The sequence below is a fragment of the Sitophilus oryzae genome, unplaced genomic scaffold, assembly GCF_002938485.1.
Source record: "Sitophilus oryzae breed Bouriz unplaced genomic scaffold, Soryzae_2.0 scaffold_1718_pilon_pilon, whole genome shotgun sequence".
In the NCBI taxonomy this organism is placed as follows: domain Eukaryota; kingdom Metazoa; phylum Arthropoda; class Insecta; order Coleoptera; family Curculionidae; genus Sitophilus; species Sitophilus oryzae.
In genome coordinates, this window is record NW_022146411.1 from 59,081 (window position 1) to 85,172 (window position 26,092).

Here is a 26,092-nt window from a genome sequence, read left to right on the forward strand (position 1 = left end):
CTACTTAATCTAAAATAACATATTTTTATTTTCTAAACATATCTTAATCTAAACTTAAAATTTAAAATAACAGTCCTTTTTTCCTTCATGGCGTTGTTGAGTCGCAAGGCCCATTATCCGGTGTAGACACCCTACTAGCGTAATGCCAGTCGCTTTGGTCGGGTAAATTTCTTAAATCTATCCTCCTGTCATCATAAAACCAGTGCGACTGGCTAACATCTCCGCCCTCCGATCTCAACTAGACATCCTCCAGACTAATGTTGGGTACTGTATCACCTGTATATAAGGTGCTAGTCTCACTGCTACCATTGACGTCTACCATTTTGGGCTTGATTTGTAAATGATATTTTTTCTCCAGATTTTTTCCTCTTAAATACATTTAAGTTGGAGGTGGGGGTAGAAAAGTAACATGTGGTGGGGTGAATATTATTACTATACTAGTAAATAGCTTTATCAGTGACAGAGCCGTTTAAAATATTATACATAGGAGTCATGAATAATTAATATATATACTCTAATGTTTGTAGCGAACGTTTCTGCAGTAGAAAACTCAATTTTAATATCAACAGTTGAAGATTTTATAGCCTCAGTCTGGTGTGATGTGTCTATAATAAAGACGGGTTGATTTGCAAAATCTTTTACATCCATAAGTGCATCACAGTAGTCTTTATCATAATAACTTTTTTGAAAAATTTTCGTATGCATAATATGTAGATCCATATCATTTCTTTTTAAAATCTAAATTTTATCTCTCATAAGGAAACACAGTCGAGTTTAGATATACTCTAATATTAGTTACATCTGCGTGAGTAAAATGAATGTCGTTTTTATTAATATTATCATTATATAGTTGTACAGTCTTTTATTGTATTTTAAATACTTCAAAACAATTGTAGCAAAACTGATTTTTATCATCTTTTCCATCATCCACCACATCCTCCATTTTTATATTATTCTCGTTTTTTATTTTAACATCATTAATTTGACAATAACAGCAAAATATTCTTCTAGGTGGTGGACCATCATAAACATCGCCGTCGTATAATTGGTGATGATCATTACAGTATTGGTACTTCTACATATCACCATCATTCTGTAATTCTTTCGGTAATTTGAGCCATACATATGCAATTTCATCCGATGTACATGTAATCATAACTTTTTTCGGTAAATACTGTAATTCCTCACATGTCATATTAATTACCACCACATTTTTTAAATGCATTAAGCGCGGTATTTATGTTTTTTAATATATCTTCACTTTGACGTTTCATCGTAAATGCGTTAAACGAACTAATGCGAATTGATCATCATCTGCTATATATACGCGAAAAACGACCTTGATAATCAATTAACCGCTTTATTATTTTTTTTTCTGGACTCATTGTTTCTTTCTTCACAGTATAATGTTATAATGTTTACTACTATTTATTCGGGTGGTTGATTTCGTATACGAGCTTCATATACTCTCGAATATTTTTTTTCAAGTCTCTTTTCACTCAAATCTATAGCCCTAGTAATTGCTTTCAGTATACTCTCACAAACATTTGTATTTATTTTCTCTATAACACTATTTTGAGATTCTAATACGCGTTGAATTTTAGCTTCTAATATATCACTAAAATATTTCGTCGTCGCAGCATCATCTATATTAGATTTTGATGATACAATCAACATGATTTGATCAACTTTCTTTTCACTCAAATCTATAACTCTAGTGATGGTTTTTAATATATTCTCATGAAAATTTGTATTTATTTTTTCTATAACACTATTTTGAGATTCTAATACACGTAGAATTTTAGATTCTAATATCGCATTAAAATATTTCACTGTCACAACATCATTTAAATCAGATTTTGACTGTAACATACACCCAAACTTATCAATTGTACTGTGATCACTCATGATGTTAAATAGCAACTAAACAATATTTGGGTAATAAAACACAAAATAGTTTATTAATATATTTAATCAGTTTAAAAATTCGATAGAAAATTTAGGCATAAATGCCCACAATATATTGTACCAAATTTTTGTTGTCGTTCATACGTATAATATATATTTTTAGCTGCATAACATCCTTTTTGTAAGTAATATATTAGGTCGAGTGGTGGTTGTCAATCACCAAAACTGTCATAGTATGTAGCAATAGTATCTTTTTTTTATATGCAACCCAGTGCGTCCCTAACCCATTTACACTATCAAAATTTAATATAGCACATTCATATTTCTTCAGACCACATCATCACCTCTATTCAATCGTTTATTCAATTTAGTACCTGGACCACAATACTGATAATCTGGAAGATGTAATTCAATTGGAAGCTTATTAATTCGAGGGCTGAGAAACCATAGGGTTCCAAGCGACATTTTTTTTTTCAAAATTCACTTTTTTGCAGGAATCTGTTCTATAGGTAGGTCTTTAATTTGTTGTAAAAATTGTAAACTTGTGTTTCTCTTTAATAAAATTACAATAATTTCCAAATTTTACTATAGCTTTTTATACACAGCCAGATTTCTTTTTAGAGCCATAGAGTTTCAAGTACAGTGCTTACAGTGCCACAAGGTGCCAAGTACAGTAACAGCGTTTTCTAAAAACGAAAAAATACATAATTCGAGTTTTTTATAGCAGCTTTTTATGTATGTTTTTATAAATAAATCCCTATACAACATTCCCAAGTATATTTCAATTTGATTTCTGTTATCATAATGAATTTATCGAGTATCAAACTTTAAAATTAATTTTTTTTTAAGAAAATTACCCAAAATCCTTATTCCAACCAAAATATGAATATCTCAAAAGTGTTGTGACACCTATTACTGGTTTAGGTTATTATACATTTTGTGATAAAACTAATATCGTTCACCCTTCCAAAGCTATATTAAATTCAGTTTTTATATTTGATGTGTGAAAAGCAGAATGTTATCAGGACTTATTTTTCTATGGGTAGGCATAACAGTTAGTTCGTGATAATGCAAATTTTATTATAATGTTTAAGCAAGATGAAATGAATTTACGGCATATATATTCAGATCATGTATCACCTGATATATCGTTTAATATGTTCTTGGAAATATGTGCGAAATATTGGGATAATAAATATGGTTTTCTCATTATAGATAAAGATAGTGAAGTTAATTCTGGGAGATATCGCAAAGGTTTTGATAGTTATATAATCATAGATCAATTTACTTTTAATTATTGTTTGCTGTGATATCCTTGACGACCAAATTTACATTTTTAATTGATACTAATTAAAACCGTGCGATAAACCTGTATTTAAATAAAATAAAAGCTCCTAACATATGAAAATCGATGGATTTCGACTGAAGAGATATTTTAGCCACCATAAAAAGAAAAAAGGATCACGAAAAACAAATCTCGCAACATGATTTTTCAGAAATATGACACTAAACCATAGAGAGGCGGAAGGCATTAACAAAGCACGGCCAGCGAAAGCCTATGACAAAGGCCACCCATCAATTCGAATAATTGAAACTCTGCATTCCAAGGGATAGCAGCCCCGTTTTACAATGCCTCTCGGGACCCACGTAGGTACCGAGTACCGAGAAGATATCTATTATGTATTTCCTTAAAAGATAATCACTTTAAACCCCTATTAACATACCGTGTCCACCAGAGGAATTTTAGATTTTACCAGCAGCCGTACTTTTAACTTTTCAAGACGTCACGTATCCTCTCGGGACCCACGCAGGCACCGATCAGTTATATGGTTTTTAGGGTAACATATACATTTCAATAGCTTTTTTTCTGTCCTATCATGTATGTTTTACTTGTTTCTAACAATATAGTTTTTTAGTAAAAATAACTTTTTTCTAGCATATTGTTTTTTTACTAATTAATCAATCAGTTATAGGAAGTTTTTCGAGATGCTTCTGTTTTACCAGGTTTAAATTGGATAATTGTCAATTTGTAGATAGGTTATTTTTTTTTACTTATAATATATTCTGATTACCTGTTAAATAAATATTGTTTTTCTGTTATTTTTATATCTTCTTTTTAATTATATGGCATATTAACTGCATTTCATTCTGCCCTCCAGCAAATAATAAGTAGGTATGGAATTTTTTTGTATAATTAGTCTTTTCTAGTGTATTATATTTTGTTAACAAATTTGTTCACTTCAGTTATAGAAAGTTAATAACAAATAGCATTATGGGGATCGAAGGCATGGTGACTTTGAAAGAACGGTGAGGGGGGGATCGGTGGGGAGGGATATGGTGACCTTCAACATGGGTGTGCGCGTGTTTCTCAAACCTTGGTTTCTGCGCATTTGGTGACCTTGAGGGGTGGGAGGTTAATCCGAAACCGATAAGGCCCTCTACTTCTGTACTATCTGTCGGCAATCCTGTTGGCCAATACAACACTCTAAAGAGGCCAGAACGAGGACACCATGAATCAATACAGCCGTAACTACTGACTAGGCTTAGAAATGGAAATGAAGCAGCATGGGGCTTACGCTACATCCTGTGGCAATATGGGTACATCCTGTGGCATACTGTGGCAATATGGGGACACTACCCGTGCCTTGGATACTGTCCGTAACTTGGACATCCGTCCATAAGATAATGTCCGTCCATAAGACCCTAAAATTACGAAACTCTTGTTTAAAATCAAACAAGGTCCAATAAACAAAACAAGCCTAGCTCGAAATACTTCCGAGGGTCTATACACAAACAAAGGCAATTTGCCCTTTCTTCCAATACAGTACCCGGAGGATACAAGCAAAGGAACGCAAACGTGCCAGCAAAATACAAGTTAAGTTGGGACATCCGTAACTCTTAATTCTAAAAAAAAATATTCAATAATAATATCGAATCTAAAAGGATAATATCTCATCTTTACCTGTAGCTTCGAAATAGCAGCTGATTCAAATTATACAGCAATATTTAAATAATTGCAATTTCTAAAAGTCGGGTATGCAACAGAGCGGCAAAACCAAGTGAGGTTAAGCACGGAGACCTTGGAGCGATGTTGATAGCGCCTCCACAGCAGTCAAACGATAACAGGGTTGTGGACTAGAGAACATAAAAATTACGTCAGGCGCGTCAAGTAAATGATCAGGCCTGAGCGATACGGACTCCGGTGGTGATACGCCAGACATCATATATTATATATGAAAGACATGTAACGAACTAAAAACGTTACAATACCTAATTAAAACACCTTTTTTACGCAATTAAATAGATCATAAAAAAGCTTCGGAATAATTAATTGATCGTAAGATAATAACGTACTGCAGTAGAGTAATGTCAAATAAAATAATATTAGAAACATCCTAAAAAAAGTGACAGCGGCCGACTAGATTTTTTCCTAAAAAAATACAGCAGCCCACTAGATTCTTTATCTAAAAATGTTTTTGGTCGTGATATGTAATGCTTTACATTTTAGTTTTTAATTTCAAATCGGTGAGTTTTATCAAAAAAACACAAGAGATAAAAAAAAGTTTCTAAATAACAAAGTTTCTAAACAAACTAAACTATTCAAATTATTTTTTTTGCATGTGTTTGACAACATTTTTCTTTAAATTTCGTTAACAAGAATGATAGGGGTAGTTTATTTCAACCCCTTCCACTCATTTTACAAAAGTGAGAAAATTACCAGAATGTGTGTTTTAAGTTCGTGTTTAAGTCTGTTAGAACAGTAATGCTTCCATAAAATTTCATTAGTCTTTCGCTTTTCATTTTCAAGATAAAAAATAAAAACATTATTTTTTCGCCATCTTTGTACCGCGGTACCTAATGGTTGACTTTTGACCCAACGTTTATAAAGATACCGCAAGCTACCTCACCTACTTGACCCACCACTGGCAACTATGCCAAGGGAGGTAAGAACTATTAAGATTGGGTCTGACAGGGAGGCTATAGCTGCTTGCAAGTCCCTGGCGATGGAAAATCCAGAAATTCATTGTGCAGGGAAGTGAAGAGAGATGGTTTGGCAAAGAGGACCCGATGACCCCACCTATAGTAATGGCTGTCTCAGGACTCCAGATGCGGTAAAATGGACGTTACGTGTTGGCTGTGTTGAGGGACCCTCCATTTTGAAATCTCTTAGGCTATCTCTCGCCTTGCTATATCTTCACGATCAACCATCCAGTGTGTGTTTTGGAAGGACACACTAGTACCACAGCATCAAATTGATGCTTGCATCAGAAGGGCTACTCTAGTGACCTGGAATCCTTGCGTAAGTTGTACTACCGCTTCCACAACGCCTATGGTATTGGTTCAACTAAAGTTGATGCAGATCTTTCAGCTTAGGTCATTCTTTTCTGCGGAGAGCCTTCTACGACTTCAAAAGATTAGGAAAGTCATGGCAAATATTATTCCAGTGGTTCCCCAAATAAGAGTAAAAAATTTTATTGAATTGACGCGAATAGAGTGATCTAGCACCGTCTGAAAAATTAAGCGATAGTGCTTGGTCTGCCCTTTATTAATATTCAGTCCTTTAAGACATAAACAGATTAATTATATCTTACTAGAAGAACTTTGAATTTTCCAGATATCATTGCCATAACTGAGCACTGGTTGAATTTTGATGAGCCTGTGTTTGTTAAAAATTAATATACCACAGTAGCCAGATTTGATAGAACAACTTTTTCTCATGGAGGTACTATGATAATGTTCCTTAAACAACGACTTTCCGAGGTAACTAGGTACAATGATTTGTTATCTGAAAAGTATTCGAATTTTCTCCATTGTCCACCATAATGCTTATGACCCTTTACATTATTTGTATTTATAGAACACCCGACTCTGACGTGCAATTATTCTGTCATAATCTACTGCTTGCTTGAGTCCCTGCCCTTGAAAAGCAAATTAATTTTAGGTGTGGTGATCTTAATATTGGACTTTCTTAGTGTATGTGTTGCTCAGGAGTTTCTTCAGTCCATTTTGATTCTTTTGAATGCACTATGCATGTAGGCTCATCACCAGAGCATCCAATACCAGTTCTAGTACTATAGACTATGTTGTGTCATCTTTGATCCTAACTCCATCGCCTGCAACGTCTTTTAGCTTTCCTCGGTCTCTGATCATGAAGCAGTTTTAACTGAATTTTCGATAAAAGTCCAAAATCAAAATGCCCTCGTAAATTATGCCGCATTTTTCAGAAAAGAATGCTCAAAAGTTCAGCCACTTATGTAAAACAACCAACTGGGATACTAGCTCTTACATGATGTCGACACCGAATTTTCTATTTTCGTAAAAACATTGAACCAGTCTAGTTCAAATCCTTCCTCTTTTTAGGCCTATAAAAAATAAGCATAATAAACCTTGGACCACTAAAGGTCTACGCATATCTTCTAAAAACATGTTCATTATCTCAATTTAAAAATTCCTTGTACAGTCTCTTCTTTCCACAATTACGTAAAAACTATACAGAAAAATTTATCATAAGACTATAAGAGCCGCTGCTATGACCTTTTATTATAATAGGAGAATAGTCAATTCTGGTAATGTTGCTAAGGAAACATGGTCTATTGTGAATGATTTGAGGAACAAAGCTTCTTTGTCTAGCAATATCTCTACCCGCTTGAGAACCTTAACGATTACTTTGTAAATGTAGCGAAAAAAAAAAACTTAACTAATACCATATGTCCTCCCCTCATGATCCACTTTCTTATCTCTAATGATAATGTAAACTTAAGGCGCTTCTTTTTTTCACCCAGTTCCTTGAAGAGCTTCTGCACAATCTTACTACCATCAAAAATAAATCCTCTTCTGGACCGACGGGCTAACTTTAAAAATGTTTCTGAATCTGCCAGAAAGCACTCTTAACTTCCACCTAACAACTTTAATAAACATGTCGCCCCAAAATGGTATTTTTCCAAAATGTCTTAGACGGCAATACAATCATTCCACTGCACAAAGGGAGGAGACAAAGATTAAGCTTCTAACTATCGCCCATCTGCACTCCTTCCAACGCTATCTAAGATCATAGAAAGGTTGGCTAAAAGCAGCAGGCTGGTATCTTTGTGTTTAAGTACAAAATACTTACTGAATATCAATTTGGATTTCTACAACAAGTCCACAAATGACGCTATGTTTTCCCTCCCACAAAGCTACCCAGCCTAAACAACAACCATCATTCTACAGAAACAATTTTCTGTGATTTTTCTAAGGCGTCTGATTGTGTAACCATAAGATCCTAATTAATAAACTGCAGCACTATGGGTTCAGGGATCATCTCTCGAATGGTTTAAATCGTATCTGAGCAACAGAAGTCAACTTGTGAGGGTGGATACCACGTTGTCTCTAAGCCATTGTGAATGTGGGAGTGCCATTAGAAGGCTCAGTAATTAGGCCCCATTTTGTTTCTCTTTTATTAACGACATTGCTAACATAAACATCAGTGGCAAAATATGTCTTTTTATGGACGACATCATTTCACTTGAGCAACAAGGACATCGCGGGCAATTTGTCACGCGTTTTGGCCTTAGCTCGGCTCTCTTTTAAATTAAAAAAGAAAAGAAAATTAGAAAAAGAAGTAAAAAATAATGAAGAAGAAAAAATATTATTAAGTTAGCGATTAAGAAAATAAATATTTATGGAATTTGCAGGGTCTAGTCATGAACAAATTTATGCCCTAGCTCAGAAAATTCGAGAGTAGGGCGGGTTAAGAGCGCCATTGATTTTAGACGGAAAAAAGTCAGAATTTGAAGGTATTTTAAGCCTTACAAGTTCCACAAATACATAAATAAAAAAAGTAAATAAATAAACAAAAAAAAAATAAGATCTTAGAGAATTATGTAGACATAGGGCCGCTGAAATATAAAAAATAATGCAAACTGGATTAGTTTCAGTACCCCTCTATTGAAATATAAAAGGAAAATATAGGAAACAGTAAATAGAAAATACCAAATAGCAAATAGTAAATTAAAATAAATCAATAAAAAAATTGTGCACCAAGAAAAATATATCTCACAATACGCAAGTAGTAAAATTACGTAAATACCTAGGTAATCTTTCTGTGATCACGTAAGATTTACAAAATAAAATATATATGTATATATCAGCGCAACTAAATTCAGCTAATATATCAAATTAATCAACAAATTAATAAATCAAATAAATAATACTAAACCAATTCAATTAATAATAATAATTAATAATATAATTATTAAATAAATAAATCAAAATAATCAACTAATAATTATGAATTCATCAGTTCAAGAAATTTAGATATCGATAAAAATGAATAGATTTAAATTTTAAATAGAGACAAAAAGAAACTGTGTCAGCTGTATTAAATTTTACAAAAAAAAAAAATTAAAGGAAAAAAATGAAATATTATTTTATCAACAGAATTAAGTATGTGAAAATTTTTTCTAATTAAATTTATAATGTTAAAAAAATTATCTACATTCAGTATTCGTACACCAATGAAATTCAAATCGTAAGATAGGGAAAAAAAATAAAATTGAATTGTACGATACCAAATAGTTGAAAATCTTCTAAATCAAATCAATCTTGGGCAGACACCGTCGGCTGTCAACTGTCAACCGTCGACTGTCAACTCCTCCAGAAAAGTAAATGGATACAGCGAAAAACTGCTCCAACAAAAAAACTGGCTCAGAGAGAAGTCTTCAACACAGAAGAAAAAACTTCTTCGGCTCCAGACAAAAACTTCTTCGGTCCAGATAAAAAACTCTTCGGCTCCGACGAAAAACCCTACGGAGAAATAATATTATAGTTTCTCCATAGTACGAGATACCAAAAGATAGTTTTTAAAGAGAAGAAAAAAGTGGAAAGAAATGTATTAATTTAAAAAAATAGGCTTTACCTGCTAACTCAGGGTATTCTACGAATCCTCAGGCGATTAATATTATTTCTTCCCCTGGATGGAAATGGGGTGCTCAATAAAAAGGGCTGCTTGGTTGGACTCATCAGCTTTTTGAGGTGAAATCCCGTCACCGGTAAACCGTGTGCACCGTCCAAAAAAACAAAAGGTAAGATAGGATGCTGCAGTAATTTTTGAGGCACACTCGAAAAATCCCCACGAGGGTAAAAATCAAAACTTGACAAAAATGACTGAGAGAGGCCTCCTGTACCTCACACTAGCTGAACATAAAGTGACTAAACCAGTAGTCTCAAGAAAACGAAAACCTTTTTGCAACAAAGAAATAGCCAGATAAAACACGAGCCCTTGATAAAAATATGGATTGCCAACCATGAGCTGAATAAAGATGAAGAAAAAGTTATATATTAAAGGAAAAATAAAGTTAATATCAATAATTTTATATAATTAATAGAATAAATAAAAGCTAACGAGATTAATGAAAGTTATATAGAAATTTGCTTATCAAACATTCAAAAATTCAATAAATAACAACAATCTAGAGATATTGCGCATGACCCACTTGTCGGATCGATACGATATTTTTAAGACAATTATGTTTAGAAAAAATTCCTACCTAAAAAAATTAAAATAGAGCAACATAAATTTAATGAGTTTAACCAAGGACAAATAGGCCCAATAATTACTTCGTTGATTAAATAAATACAAAAATATATAATCAATTTATTGTGCTATATTTTGGGCTGCCTAATAGTTAATGTTAATAAAATATAAATAAACATTTGACAGTTCAATCTAAAAATTTCTAACCTACGCATTTAGTATATAACAGAATTAACGGCGGAAAGAATTATTTTATCTATTTCGGCTAAAATAAATATTAAATTGCATTAAATCAAACCAGTTTTGTGCCAGCAAAAAACGTTATTAAACGTGAACATGTTTTAGTTAAAAATAAGGATGGAATAATTACTTTTGTTAACATGTAAGTACGATTTATTTATTCTTGGTTTACTGAATTGAACTGATCGATATTTCAGACTAATAATAATATCAATTAGCGTTAAATTATTAAAGAAAAGAAATAAAATAGTTTAGTGAAATTTTGGCACGTTACAACCCCCCCTCTCCTTGGAATAGGAGGGAAATTTAAGGAGAAAATTTTCCGACGATGATAAACAAGAACTACTAAATGTATACTAAGAGAAAGCGAAGAAAATTATTGAAAGCAAATAGAAAAGTGAACTGAAGTAAGATATAAATGAGAAAGAAATTGATAATTATAAGTAACTAGGAACGAAAAGAAATAAAAATTACAAACTATATGACTTTAAAGGTACTAACTGATAAGGGTTAAAGGTACTGTAACTAAAAAAAACTAATCTAATAATAACTAATTCTAGGGACTCTAAATTCTAAATGGAACAGGAGGTAGGACAAGGATTTTGGCATTGGATAGGATTAAAGGTTAGGACATGATTCCCCTCAGGAAAATAGGATTGAGAGCAAATCACGGCTCGCGTGGGCAGGGGCGCATCCCTGAAGTAGGTCGGACCACCACTGGGAGTATACCTACTCGCTACCTCAGAAAAAAAAATAGAATAAAACAGTTACTCATCAGGATCTGAAACTTCATTGGCAAGTGCTGGGTCGGTGTACTGTTTTAAATCTTGTACATGCCAGATTCCTTTTGAGCAACCTAGGTCGTCTTGGAGTTCATACGACCAAGAACCGCATTTGCGTTTGATGGTGAACGGTCCTATGTACGGTGGCGCTAATTTTGCAGTATAATAGCAAGCAGCATCGGAAAGAACTTTATTTCTGCGCCAAACCTTGTCACCTGGGTTGAAAAATGCTGGACGGCGACGTAAATTATACCTGTGAGCATTGTTAGATCTTGAGGATTCGATTCTTTGTTGGACTTGTTTATATAACTTAATAAAACCTTCCTGGCGGACCTTCACATACGAATCTATATCAACATTCTTATTATCTACTTTATTAAAATTGCCATACAATTTATGTTCCTTACCAAATAACACGAAATATGGACTGTATTTTGTAGTCTCACTTGGCGAAGTTCGGATAGCACAACCAATTTCCTGTAGATGTTCATCCCACGTCCTGTGATTTTCCTGTTTAACATATGTTCGAAGCATCGTTTTCACTACTCTATTTTGACGTTCAACAGGATTAGCGCGGGGATTATAACTTGCGGTGTAAAATATTCGTGACTTATATTTCTTACACAAATCCTGGAAATCTTTGGATTTCATTTGCACGCCGTTATCACACGTCAGGAACATAGGTGTGCCAAAAAGTAAGAAAAATTTCTCGACGTGCTCTACCAAACTCTTAGAATTAGCCGATCTACAAGGATACAAGAAGACGGCTTTACTGAAATAATCCGAAATTACTAAAATGTAACAATGTCCCTTCTTGGAACGAGGCAGGGGTCCTATATAATCAAGGCTGATGGCTTGAAACGGTTCGGTTATTTCTGGACGCTCTCCCATTAGACCTGCGGGACGCTTTTGTTCAACCTTATTTTGAGCACATTCTACACAACATTTCACGTAACGAATAACATCTGATTTTAATTTTGGCCAATAGTAAAGCTGACCAATCTTAGCATGAGTCTTGAAAACACCAACATGTCCTGCAGCAGGAATATCGTGACACCTGTGGAATATGTCCTTTCTTTTATCTTTCGGAACTACCATCTTCCATTCCGTTGACGAAGATAACTCTGGTATACGCGATTTTACAAACTTATATAAAATATTATTTTCCACACGCCATAAAGGAAATTTTACAGGATTTTCTTGAACATTTTGTAACATATTCTTATACCATTTATCGGTCGTGTTAGAAAATTGGGGTAAATCTAAAATCTGGACAGAATCGATAGGAACAACAGGGGATCTCGAAAGAAAATCAGGAACAATATGGAATTTTCCCTTCCGATGGATAAGTTCGAAATCAAATTGTTGCAGACGCAACTGCCAGCGAGCTAATCTACCTTGAGGGTCCTTTACATTATGCAGCCACAACAAAGAGGCATGGTCTGTGATTACCTTAAAATGTACGCAATCCAAATAGTGTCTCAGTTTTTCTACTGACCATATTACAGCCAAACATTCCTTTTCTGTTACAGATAATTTCATTTCCTGCTTGGTAAGTGAACGGGAAAGATAACATATGACCTTTTCACCCTCCTCAAATTCTTGGGTAAGAACAGCTCCAAGTCCGTATGACGACGCATCGGTCTGTAAACAAAAGGGCTTCTCAAAATCGGGTCCTGTTAAAATAGGGGCAGTAACTAAACATTCTTTGAGTAGTGTGAATGATTTCTGACAATCATCAGTCCAATTCCATTTAACATTCTTCTTCGTGAGGTTGAGGATAGGTGCAAGAAGCGAGGAAAAATTTGGAACGAAACGCCTATACCACGATGCTGTACCCACGAATCGACGAACTTCATTAATATTCTTGGGTGGAGGAATATTGACAATGGCCTCTACTTTTTCTGGATCTGGACGAAGTCCTTGGGCATCTACTAGATAACCTAGATAACGCAATTCTGGTTTACAAAAATTGCACTTATCTAAAGACACGACAAGACCAGCTTTGGCAAGGCGGTCAAAAACAATTTCCAAAAGTTTCAGGTGTTCGGAAAAAGATGAAGATAAAATAACAATATCATCGAGGTAGACCATAACATTTGGCTCAAGTTCCGGACCAAAAATTGTATCAACAATACGCTGCCAAGTAGCAGGCGCATTTGATAGACCAAACGGCATTCTGCGAAATTGGAACAAGCCTCTCCCAGGCACTGTAAATGCAGTGTACTCACGAGAACTCTCATTCAACGGTACCTGCCAAAAAGCGGATTTAATATCAACCGAGCTAATAAATTGGGCATTCCGTAACCGATCTAAAATTGTGGAAATATAAGGAATGGGCCAGGCGTCTTTCTTCGTGCGTTCATTCAGCTTGCGAAAATCGATGCAAAATCTGAAAGATCCATCTTTCTTCCGAGCAAGACAGACAGGACTAGACCAAGGACTATTCGATCTCTCTATCACTCCAAGTTTAAGCATTTCTTCGACCTCGTCGTCAATAAATTTTTGTTTGTATGGAGACACTGGATAATATCGCTGTTTTATTGGCCTGGTTCCTGGTTCAAGAACTATCTCATGTTCAGCAACTCTACAACAACCAAGAGTAGATCCCATCTGAGATAATTTCTCTTCCACCAATTTATCCAAAGCTGTTTTCTCTACAGGCGTTAAAAGGTCTTTACTCTGCACTCCACAAATCTGAGCAAGTTCAGTGTTCTCAGAAAAATGCCAAACGTCTTGCCTGAGATCAGGTACAATTTCCATCGATTTCCAAAAGTCTATGCCAAGAATAATTTTGTGAGATAATCCAGGAAGTATCAAAATATCAATAATTTTAGTTTTATTCATTAATGTTATTGGTGTTTGAATATAACCTATACTAGTGCATACTTCACCATTCGCAACTGTACATGAACTTTCTTGCTTAATTAATTTCAGTCCCAGACTCAACAGAATTTCGTAACCAGGCAAGCCAACTAATGTACGACTCGCACCGGAATCAAGTAAACCCAAAAGTGAATAGCCTAAAATACTAATTTGAAGGTAAGGACGTTGATCGCCTTGCGCATGGGAAACAATATAGTCAAGGAGAATTTTATTTTGAAAATCTTGGGTGTTATTTGCATGGGCCGTTAATAGTGTGGATTGAGAGGAAATAGCACGACCTAACGATTTCCCCGAGGGCCGTTTCCCGAACTGGAACACTTTGGACAGGTTCTAGTTATCACATCTGGTGTACCACAACGATAGCAATGCATTTTTCTGGGATTAGGACAATTACGATTTATGTGGCCTGTCTTCTGGCAATTCCAACAAGTAATTTCCCTAGACGAATTATGAGAATTATTCTGTAGGCCTCGAGAGATTTCACTGACTTGGTTTTCTTCATCAATAAAATTATAAGAAGTAGAAGGCTGTGAATTCTGCACTCCTACAAAAGCAAAGTCCGGTTCGACAAATTGTTGCTTCTTCCTAGACGGAGGTACGTAGCTTTCGGCACGATACTTCTTCACCTCTAGCTTAAGACATTCTCTCTCAAGCTCTTCAATTGTATTTACAACAGGAAGTTGCGTGGTATAAAATGGGGATAAATTCCTACACAAAATATCCAGTTGAGTATCTGGGGATAAACCATCATAGCGTCTAAACAATGCCTGCATACATGAAAGATAGTCAATGATAGTCTCGGAGGTATCCTGTGTTCTTTCTAAAATTTCTTTAAAGAGTCTAGCACGATAGTCAGGTGGCTCAAAATGACTGCGCAATAGGTGGCTTAAACCCTGCCAATCTTGAAACCTATTATTATTTGCCCTAAACCAATTTAAAGCTTTTCCGGTGAACAAATCGATGGCCGAATCAAATAATTGTTTTTCAGTTATATTACGAGCCAAGCGCAACTCATTCACTCTTTCTAGGAAATTGTGGACTGATAGTTTTTTAATGTCGCCGGTAAATTTTAAATTCCATTTCTCAAGGCTTAGATATTTCGAAGGGGAGACGCTATTTACAAAAGGAACAGATTGACTAGTAGAATTATGTACATGTGAGGAATGTAATGGTATATCATCATCAGGATCTCGAAAGTGATTGCTCAACTGAGGTTCTTGTCGAGACGTTGATTCTAAAGTATCGATTGCTGCTAAAACATCAATCAAAAGTTCGGTCTTCTCAGATTGCTGGTTGACGTTCAAAACTTGGTCAGGTATTCTATTTACACGGTTAAGCAGATGGACTAGTCTAGACTGAATGGACAGAAATTTGTTTTGGACGTTCTCTTCCGATGATACTGTACTAATGGACTCATTAACCTCGTCTAATAGCGTACGAATAATTATCTTTTCATCATCAAACTCTAGGTTATAGGGAGAAGATTTGAAAGCTCCGGCCTTTTCCATTTTTAATAAAGGTCGCAAGGTAGTTCTCAATTTATCGACAGTACTTTGATCATCAACAGACACACCACGAACCCTAAGCTCATGAAGTAACATTTCCTTTTTGAGATAACAAATATTCATTTTGAAATCCATAATGCCAAGAAATTTCAATAAAGTACAAATTTAATTATTAAATGTAAAATTTAAAAAAAAATAATAATGATGTTAATTATAAAGTAAAAATACGAAGTATTTATTATATCAGTAATTATATAAAGTTCAGTCCAAAAAGTAAACCAAGTGTTTAAGGTGTAAAATGGCAAAATAATACTTGTTAACAAAATTAAAGCAAAGAAAGTAAGTAAATATCAAATTAAAAAATACTGATATCGAAATCACAGGTAAGTTAGTGTTCTAATCCGCCAGGTAAAAAACAAGGTAAATAGAAAATAGAAAAAGATAAATAGAAAAGGCAAATCAACTATATACCAAACGTATATCAATCAAAAGGTAAGTAAAAATATCAAAGGTAACCAAAGGTAAATCAAAGATAAATCAATGAAAATAATCAGTATCAATAATAATCAGGAGTCAAGATAATATTAAAAAAGAAAAAAAATGAATAAATATTAACCAGCAAGATGAATATAAAATTATTTGGGCCCCAAGCCCTATAGATATATAATAATAATAGATATTAATAGAATTGCCCCTTTAATGCAATTGCCCCATATTTAAATCAATGCCCCACGTTGGGCGCCATAAAATTTGTCACGCGTTTTGGCCTTTAGTCTTGGCCTCTTTAAATTAAAAAAAAGAAAAAATTAGAAAAGAAGTAAAAAATACGAAGAAGAAAAAAATATTATTAAGTTAAGACAAGAAAATAGTCATTTATGGAATTTGCAGGTCTAGTCGCGAACAAATTTATGCCCTAGCTCTTCAGAAAATTCGGAGAGTAGGGCGGGTTAAGAGCGCCACTGACTTTAGACGAAAAGTCAGAAATCCCCAAGGTGAATTTAGGGCTCATGTTCCACAAATACATAAATAAAAAAAGTAAATAAATAAAACAAAAAGAGTCAAGATCTTAGAGAATTATGCAGACATAGGGCCAAAGGAAATATGCGCAATGCAAACTGATTACTCTTCAGTAATCTCTATTGAAATATAAAGGAAAATATAGAAACAGTAACAGAAAATACCAAATAGCAAATAGTAAATTAAAATAAATCAATAAAAAAATGTACACCAAGAAAATATATATTCACAATACGCAAGTATGCAAAATTACGTAAATACCTAGGTACCTTTCGTGATCGCAAGATTTACAAAATAAAAAATATATATGTATATATCAGCGCAACTAAATTCAGCTTAAAATATAAAAATTAATCAACAAATTAATAAATCAAATAAATAATAAAACCAATTCACTTAATAATAATAATTAATAATATAATTATTAAATAAATAAACAAAAATAATCAACTAATTATGTAATTCATCAGTTCAAGAAATTTAGATATCGATAAAATGAATAGATTTTAAATTTTAAATAGAGACAAAAGAAACTGTGTCAGCTGTATTAAATTTACAAAAAAATTAAAGGAAAAAAAATTAAATATTATTTTATCAACAGAATTATATGTGAAAATTTTTTCTAATTAAATTATAATGTTAAAAAAAATTATCTACGTTCAGTATTCGTACGCACCAATGAAATTCAAATCAAGATAGGGAAAAAAAATAAAAAATTGAATTGTACGATACCAAATAGTTGAAAAATCTTCTAAATCAAATCAATCTTGGCAGACACTGTCGGCTGTCAACTGTCAACCAAGGTCGATCGTCAACTCCTCCAGAAAAGTAAATGATACAGCGAAAAACTGCTCCAACAAAAAAAACTGGCTCAGAGAGAAGTCTTTAACACAGAAGAAAAAACTTCTTCGGCTCCAGACAAAAACTTTTCTCGGTCCAGACAAAAACTCTTCGGTCTGACGAAAAACCCTACGGAGAAATAATATTATAGTTTCCATAGTACGAGATACCATAAAGAAAGATAGTTTTTAAAGAAGAAAAAGTGGAAAGAAATGTATTAATTTAAAAAATAGGCTTTACCTGCTAACTCAGGGTTTTCTACGAATCCTCAGGTGATTAATATTATTTTCCCCTGGATGGAATGGGGTGCTCAATAAAAAAAGGTAATGCTGGTTGACCCACGTCAGCTTTTTTGAGGTGAAAACTCGTCAATGGTAAACCGTAGCACCGTCCAAAAAACAAAAGGTAAGATAGATGCTGCGCAATTTTTGAGGCACACTGAAAATTCCCACAAGGTAAAAATCAACTTGACAATGACCGAGAGGCCTCTGTACCCTCACACTAGCTGAACATAAAGTGACTAAACTAAGGTAGTTCCAAGAAAAACGAAAACCTTTTGCAACAGTAAAGAAATAGCCAGATAAAACACGAGCCCTTGATAAAATAATATGGATTGCCAACCATGAGCTGAATAAAGACATGAAGAAAAGTTATATATTAAAGGAAAATAAAAGTTAATATCAATAATTTATATAATTAATAGAATAAATAAAGTTAACGAGATTAATGAAAGTTATATAGAAATTCTGCTTATCAAAAACATTCAAAAATTAATAAATAACAACAATCTAGAGATATTGCGCAATGACTCACTTGCCGGATCGATACACACGATATTTTTAAGACAATTATGCTTAGGAAAAATTCTACCTAAAATGAAAAATAGAGCAACATAAATTTAATGAGTTTAACTAAGGACAATAGGCTCAATAATTACTGTTGATTAAATAAAATACAAAAAATATATAATCAATTTATTAAAAGTATATTTTGGTTGCCTAATAGTTAATGTTAATAAAAATATAAATAAATATTTGACAGTTCAATTCAAAATTTCTAACCTACGTATTTAGTATATAAACAGAATTAACGGCGGAAAGAATTATTTTATCTATTTGGCTAAAATAAATATTAAATTGTATTAAATCAAACTAGTTTTGTGCTGCAAAAAAATGTTATTAAGTGTGAAATATGTTTAGTTAAAAATAAGGATGGAATAATTACTTTGTTAACATGGAAGTACGATTTATTTATTCTTGGTTTACTGAATTGAACTGATCGGATATTTCAGACTAATAATAATATTTCACTAGCGTTAAATTATTAAAGAAAAGAAATAAAATAGTTTGAGTGAAATTTTGGCACGTTACAACATTTTCATAGGGATTATATCAAATGACTTTAATCACCATTAAATCTTTGGTGCGATTCGAACCTGCTGAGTCTCAACATTTCTAAACTAAGGCTTTGTCGTATAAAAACTCGTTGCAGCCTTTTGTAATTTTGACAACACCACCATTGACGTCGTAAAATCTGTAAAATTTTAGGCTTGTTGTGACAATTCTGAAATGGGACATACATATCGAAGCTTTTGTCGAAAAATTGAGCTCTGCCTGCTTTGCATTAAGGTTCTGTTTCAAGGAGCTTAACTTGTCAGTGGCTAGAACTGTTTATTATGCACTTTTGAGTCGCACCTCAGGTATGCCCCTTCCATCTTGGGGTACGTGTTGTGCGACTCCTAATTTGACTGCATTTTCAATTCTGTAAGAGAGCTGTTCGATATTCACTGGGACTAAACAGCAGAACTCATTGCCGGGGCTTTTTAGAGAATTAAAAAATATTGGACTCTTCCTTCCTTATTTATATTTGAATCCGTTTGCCTAATACGTAAACATGTATCAGCTTTCTCAAGAAAGGCTACATTCACACTTATCCACTCAGGAACGCGGAGCAAGATCTTTATCTACCCACCACGCTCAGAGTTAGTTAAAACTTTAATATTATACAACTCGAAAAAATGCACAATCATCTGCCATTTGAATCAACCATAACATCATTTTTCATTTCGCAAAGCATTGAACTCTTATTTACTAGGCAAGGCTTCTACACCGTAAATGAATTATATTTGAATTGAAAATCGAATTTGGACTTGGAAAACACTGGTCTAATAGTTTGCTATTACATATTTACTAATGACATCGAAATTAATTTTATTTAGAGGTCATTGATATTTCATATAAACTACAAATATTTTGAATATTATTTTAATTTTTTGTTCTTTGACATTGTAAACATTTATAAATGTTTATTTTAACAATAAGACTGACAATATTATTTGTATAATGTTTTGTATTATCTTTTGTTTGTTTGTTTGTGTACCTTGTATTTTTTTTAATTTGTTTGTTAGTTTACCTTTGTCTACAAATTGAAAAATTTTTTGACAATAAAGGCATTTATTTATTTATTTATTTATTTATTTATTTAAAGCAAACTACCCTTTATTTTAAACAAGGAGTCACCCCCTGAAGTTTTTCACATATATTTTGAAACACCCTGTATACAAATTAAAATAATTATAATTCTTAACTTACTCTAACTAACATAACTAAACACGTAAAAATTATCCTACAAAATACATTTGACTAATGTTTAAGTATATTCCTTCGTGCATTGAAGTATGATATTATAATTGTTTTCTTATTTTGTTATTTTTCTGTCATTTAAACTATATAATTACAGTGGACTGTACGGCTCGCCTCACCTTGAAAGTTCTTGAAGTTTTTTCGTTTTTTGTTGAACTTAAATTATTGTGTAACGTTTTAATAAAACGATACCATTTGCAACCCAACATACAGCCTACCGAATTAGTTCTGACTAATTTCGGACACTCTGTTGATCGTACTTGCCCTTGTCGGCGCAGAACTAGAGCATCTTTTTGACTATCGGAAGTCACCATTTTTGATTCAGATTTCGTGGCTTAAACATTTGATTACTTATTATTCTTAAGTATTAATTCATTTTAAAAACCTAACTTCATCCATCAATTACTGTCCTTGTCAAATATTTTCTTAATTATAAATAAATTTAAGTTAGTAAAGAGATCTTATTATTTCTGAGTGAATGTCCTGGCGCCCAATAATTATTGTTTTATTGATTAATTATACCTAATAAAAAAATATAAAAAACCTACGACTGCTCGCAAGGACGAAAAGCCAAGCCGTTTGCATTGTGTCAAGAAAACGTTACACAAGCTTGACACCTACAACTCCAAATAATTTTATGTTTTCTTTTTCAAAATAAAACAAGAATTTTCCATTTAGCATTGATATTGTTTAAATATAATTTTAATAAGAAATTTATCATAGCACATACCAGCGTACGTGTATTTTTATAAAGATAATTTTTGTGCATAGTTTTTTTTGGTGCATAGTTTTTTTTGGGATGCATTTATTAATAATAAATAGATGTATGCATTTCTTATTTAAACAAATATTTTGTTATTGATTTGATTAAATTTACATTTGCAGTTAAATATATAAACAATTTTTTTGAGTCGTTGCAATAAATTAGGAATTTTTCGCCCTTTGGTAAGTATCACCTCAGAAAAATGCTAGATTGAATTTTGTGACTTGTTTTGACTATTTAGTACTTTTTCGACCTATAAGTACTATTTATTTGGTGGTGCTGGAACAGATTCTAGAAGAATGAATCTTAGCCTCACAACACAGGCGGCAAACTTCCACCAGATGAGAGGGCCGGGATTAAACCTTGACCTTGCGGTTGATGAGGAGATCCATGATCTCCTTCGCCGCAACGGATTCAGGCCTACTTTGGGTTTGGGCAGATTACCTTCCGACCCAGAGATAAGGAAATGAAACCAATACGGAGCAGACCGGCGTCAGTCTCGGGAGATGGTGGGGACTATCCCACAGCCTCACGGGTGACGACTGACGCCAATGAGGTCTGGCAACACCCAGGAGAGAGCTGAGGCAGCAGCGGGCGACGAAACCCGGCCATGAAAGGGTTCAGCCAAACCCTCTGAGCCTCGGGAAGCCTGGCAACTCGAGGGAAACAAACCCACCCAGAAAGGCAGGCGGAACGAATGTAGGTTTCACCGTGCTGGGGACGTAGACCCCCGACGGTGGGAGCAACCTAAATTTGACTACTACTGCAGGGATGGCTGCAGCAGTCAAATGTATACAAATTAATTCCTGGTAACATGCCAAGGCCGCCTCTAACGTCTCTTGGCAGAAGGTTCAAGAAGGAGGACGCATCTGCCTTCATTCAAGAACCTGGGTTAACTCAGGCCGCGTATGTGGCCTTGGGGGCGCAGAGGGTAGGCTAATGCCGCCCCTGGAGTAACCAGACCTAGGGCATGCATTTTAGTGTGTGCACTCTTTTAACCTTTTATAGTTCTGCTGTCAGGATGGTGGCGGAACATATCAAGATCCCAGCGGTGAGAGCGGAGGGGGAGGAGTTCATTGCCTGCCCAGCATATTTCCTGGAGACAACACACAGCGGATTTACTCTCAAAGAAAGTGAGAGAACTAATCTCCTTCTGCAAGAGGAAAAACCTACAGCTGGTGATAGGATGCGACGCCAACGGGCCACAACGAGGCATGGGAAGCACGGACACCAACTCAGAGGTGAGTTAATTTCACTACTTAATAGGTGAAGGTTAGTAGTTAATAACGTAGGCTCCGAACCAACTCATTACTTGTAACAGGAAAGAGGTTTTATAGACATTACGGTCAGCTCTAACTATTTGGAGCACAGGATATCCAATTGAGGGTATCATCTGAGCCATCGTGCTCGGAATCATAGATACACAGTTTGAAATAAGCGTAGGTGAAAGAACTCTCCTGCAATATAGGGATCCTGCGCACAGATTGGGAAGGATACAAACGCTCACTCGTGCATCTGCTGGAACCTACACTGCAAAAAAGAGAGAGATCGCGACGAGATCGAGATTGCAGCGGAGCAACTGCGATGTGCAATTATAACGGCTTATAGTGAAAAACTGTCCACTTAAAACAAAGAAGGATAATAGAAAGTCCTCTCAGGAACAACAAACTGGACAAAAGAAGAAAAAGAAGTGGCAGCTTTTAACCGCGCTAAAGTGTCAGGTAACTGGGAAACTTATCGTAAAAGTGACGTTGGCGGAGTACAAGGAAATAAGACGAGTCCTGAGAAGGTTCTGTGGAGTCTGGTCGATCTACCTCAGCACCAGAATTCACAAGATTCTTCAAAAAGAACCAGTGAATGAAAGCTAGGACGATACAAAGGCCCCGACGGTAATTTCACAGAGTCCAGGAAAGAAACGCTACAGATTTTGGCCCAAAAACACTCCAGGCTGCTTGATACTAAAGGGGCGATCGAAAGTTTCTGACCCATTCAAATCCCCAGGAGAGGGACTGGAGTGTTTCCGGCCTTACAGAAGGCTGAGAACATTATCGTCCCTCGTTTATTAAGAATTTTAGGGCAAGTCTGGCATGGTCAATAACCTGCCAGCTGACTGGACGAGAGCAAAGGTGGCATACATACCGAAAGTGGGGAACAAAACCTACAACCTGGCTCATATCGACCAATAAGCCTTACATCATTTCTGCTGAAGACTCTGGAGAAGATATTGGATGGACACATTAGGGGAGGATTCTTACGTCTAATCCCCCTGGAATGTCCGACAATATGCTTATCAACAGGGAAAATCAACAGAACTGGCCTCAACAATTTGGTAGGGGAAATTAAGAGTACCTTGATCGCAAAGAAATTCAGGTAGGATATTCCTGTACATTGAGGAGCATTCAACAATGTCACTCCTCAATCGCCCTATGCTGCGGAAAGCACGAGGAGTCGAAGCTACCATAACTGGAATGGATTGAGCAAATGCTCAAAAATCGAGTAGCAACGACTCGCTCAGTGGTGAGTCCGTTAGGTTTGTTCCGGCAGGGATGCCCGCAAGGAGGAGTTCTCTCTCTGTGGACCCTGTTATGACGTGACCGGATGGCAAATCATCGATGCATACGAGGTTGAAGCACAGGTACATGCGGACGACCTGGTGATCCTAGTAAGGACACAAAGAGGAGGACATCTCCTCAAAAATACAGGAAATCCTAGATGCAATTCACGGCTGGTGCACACTGAACAATTAAGTGTAAACCACAGAAAACCGTGATCATACCATTCACCAGAAGAAGGAAAACAGACAAACTGAAACCGCCCATTCTTCTTGGTGAGACAATTCCGTTTGCGGAGGAAGTATCTGGATTAAACCTGACAAAAAACTTAGCTGGACCTCCTCTAATCTGAAAAACATCAAAAAAGGTTTGCTATGCCTCTATGGGCATGCTGCCGAATTTGTGGTGGTGAAACTGGGGATTAAACCCCAAAATATGTACTGGCTATACGTGACGGCCATCAGACGACATCACGCATGGTGCAGTTGCCTGGTGGCAGAAAGCCAACCAAATAACGGCAAAGAATAAATTTTGTCGAAACTACAACGACAAGCATGCTTAGCGGTGACTGTGCCTTCCATTCCACGCCGTCAAAAGTTATGTGGAAACCCTACTCGATCTAATTCTTAAATTCTTTTGGAAAGAGAGGCGAGATGGCTACATATATTTCTAAATATAGCACGAGGGAAGCCAAGGAACAATTATGTTCATACAAAACCGGCTAGTAGAAGAACCACAGTCGGATGAGATTATGGGAATGGGATCTCGGATCTACACCACCAGTCCAACTCTTTGACTCGCACTCTACAACATCCTGTTTCCGAACAGGACGGGATAAGCCGGAAACGGCTTATTATTTATGGAAATGTGTTGGTACACGGACGGATCCAAAACGAAAAGGATCTGGCGCAGGAATTTACTGCAGCAGTCCAAAGATCGAGATCTACCACAGTCTTGGAAACACACCACGATCTTCCAAGCTGAGCTATATGCTATTGAAAACCTGTGCAACTGCTGGTAGAACAGCAATACACCGAAAAACAATATGCATATTTTCGATAGTCGCTTTCGCGCTGAAAGCACTTGGAGGTAACGAAAAGCACGTCTATGACGATTCTTCATTGTAAGAAACTACTCAATATACCGGGGAGATAGGAACAAAGTGTCGCTATTATGGATACCGGGACATGTCGGCCTAGAGGGAAATGAACGCTGATTCCTCGCCAAATTGGTGCAGGCTCGCTATTCGTGGGTCCAGAACCGACACTTAGCGTTCTAAAATCTCGCAAGAGACAGGCTCTGTGAATGGGTTAGGTGAGACATTCCGAGACTGGAATGACAGTCCTGAAATGGAGCATGCTAAGAAAATCCTAGCAGGGCCATCCAAACATAGAACAGGAGAACTCCTCCTAAAGGCCGGTAGGAAATGGAACGCGGTGCTCACTGCAGTGTACACGGGCCACTGCCGGCTAAGATCTAACCTACAGGAGGACGGGACTGGTGGAAGACGCCGAATGCCGACTCTGTATGGAAGATGATGAAACAATGAAGACGTTATGTAATCGATACTCTGCTGGGAGCAGTGACCAGGTTTGAGATGTTTGGCAAACCCATGCTAGACCTATCAGACCTAGGAGACATATCGCCCTCAGCCATAACGGCCTATATTAAGAGGCTGGGTCTTGAGGATGAACTTTGACGCTCTTGTAAATTAGAGCTTGTAGAAACTGAGCCACAATAAGCCCTCGCGGCCTCAGTGGAGGGTCCCCTATGGGACCCACTCTTAGTCAAATACGATACAATTGTTTATTTATTACTTCTTTTGGTATGAAACTTTTTTACGGATGGTACACATCTTTGTCTGGTTTATGATTTTGGAGATTTTTTTTATATTTCGATTATAATACGCGAGTATTTGTTTAGTAAAATTTAAAGTTTGATAATTTTTTCAAAATGGACGCTGCTACATTTCAAGTAGGACATTTACTTATTGAAGAGCTTATTTATGAATTAAAGATTTGTCAGATTATTACGCAACGGGACATGAACGAAAAACGTAAAATTTTGAGAAAAACTTTTAGAAAAGGAACGTTCTTCTCGGAGTTCTCATAGATATGTCAAATTATGATAAAACTTTTGAACAGGAATGCACAGCAATTAATGTTTCTTTAGATTCCATTAAAACATTACTTTCTGATTTTGAGGGCACGACTACTGATTCATTATTTAAACGATTAAAGTCACGTATTATTCACCTTACAGGGCGTATTCGTCGTATGCCTATACCGGATAATATTAGTGAACAATTATTACAGCAGGCTAGAACTTTTAAGAATGAATCTTATACGACACAAACGTGCACAAACTGTTAGTGGTGCTGTGTCTCCTTGTCCTTTATCTTTTGGAAATTTAGCTTTTGGAAATTTTAATGAATTTCAACCT

At 35.3% G+C, this 26,092-nt stretch overlaps 1 protein-coding gene across 1 annotated transcript in view; it reads right to left on the reverse strand.

Moving 5' to 3' along the window:
* Positions 1-2,449: 2,449 nt before the first annotated feature.
* Positions 2,450-26,092, reverse strand: part of LOC115881389 (dynein heavy chain 6, axonemal-like) — a 92,822-nt gene continuing 69,179 nt past the window's right edge. The window contains exon 5 of the mRNA XM_030898847.1: positions 2,450-2,594. Within this exon, the coding sequence (XP_030754707.1) occupies positions 2,555-2,594 (40 nt within the window). The 3' untranslated portion in view covers positions 2,450-2,554. The remainder of the gene's footprint in view (positions 2,595-26,092) is intronic.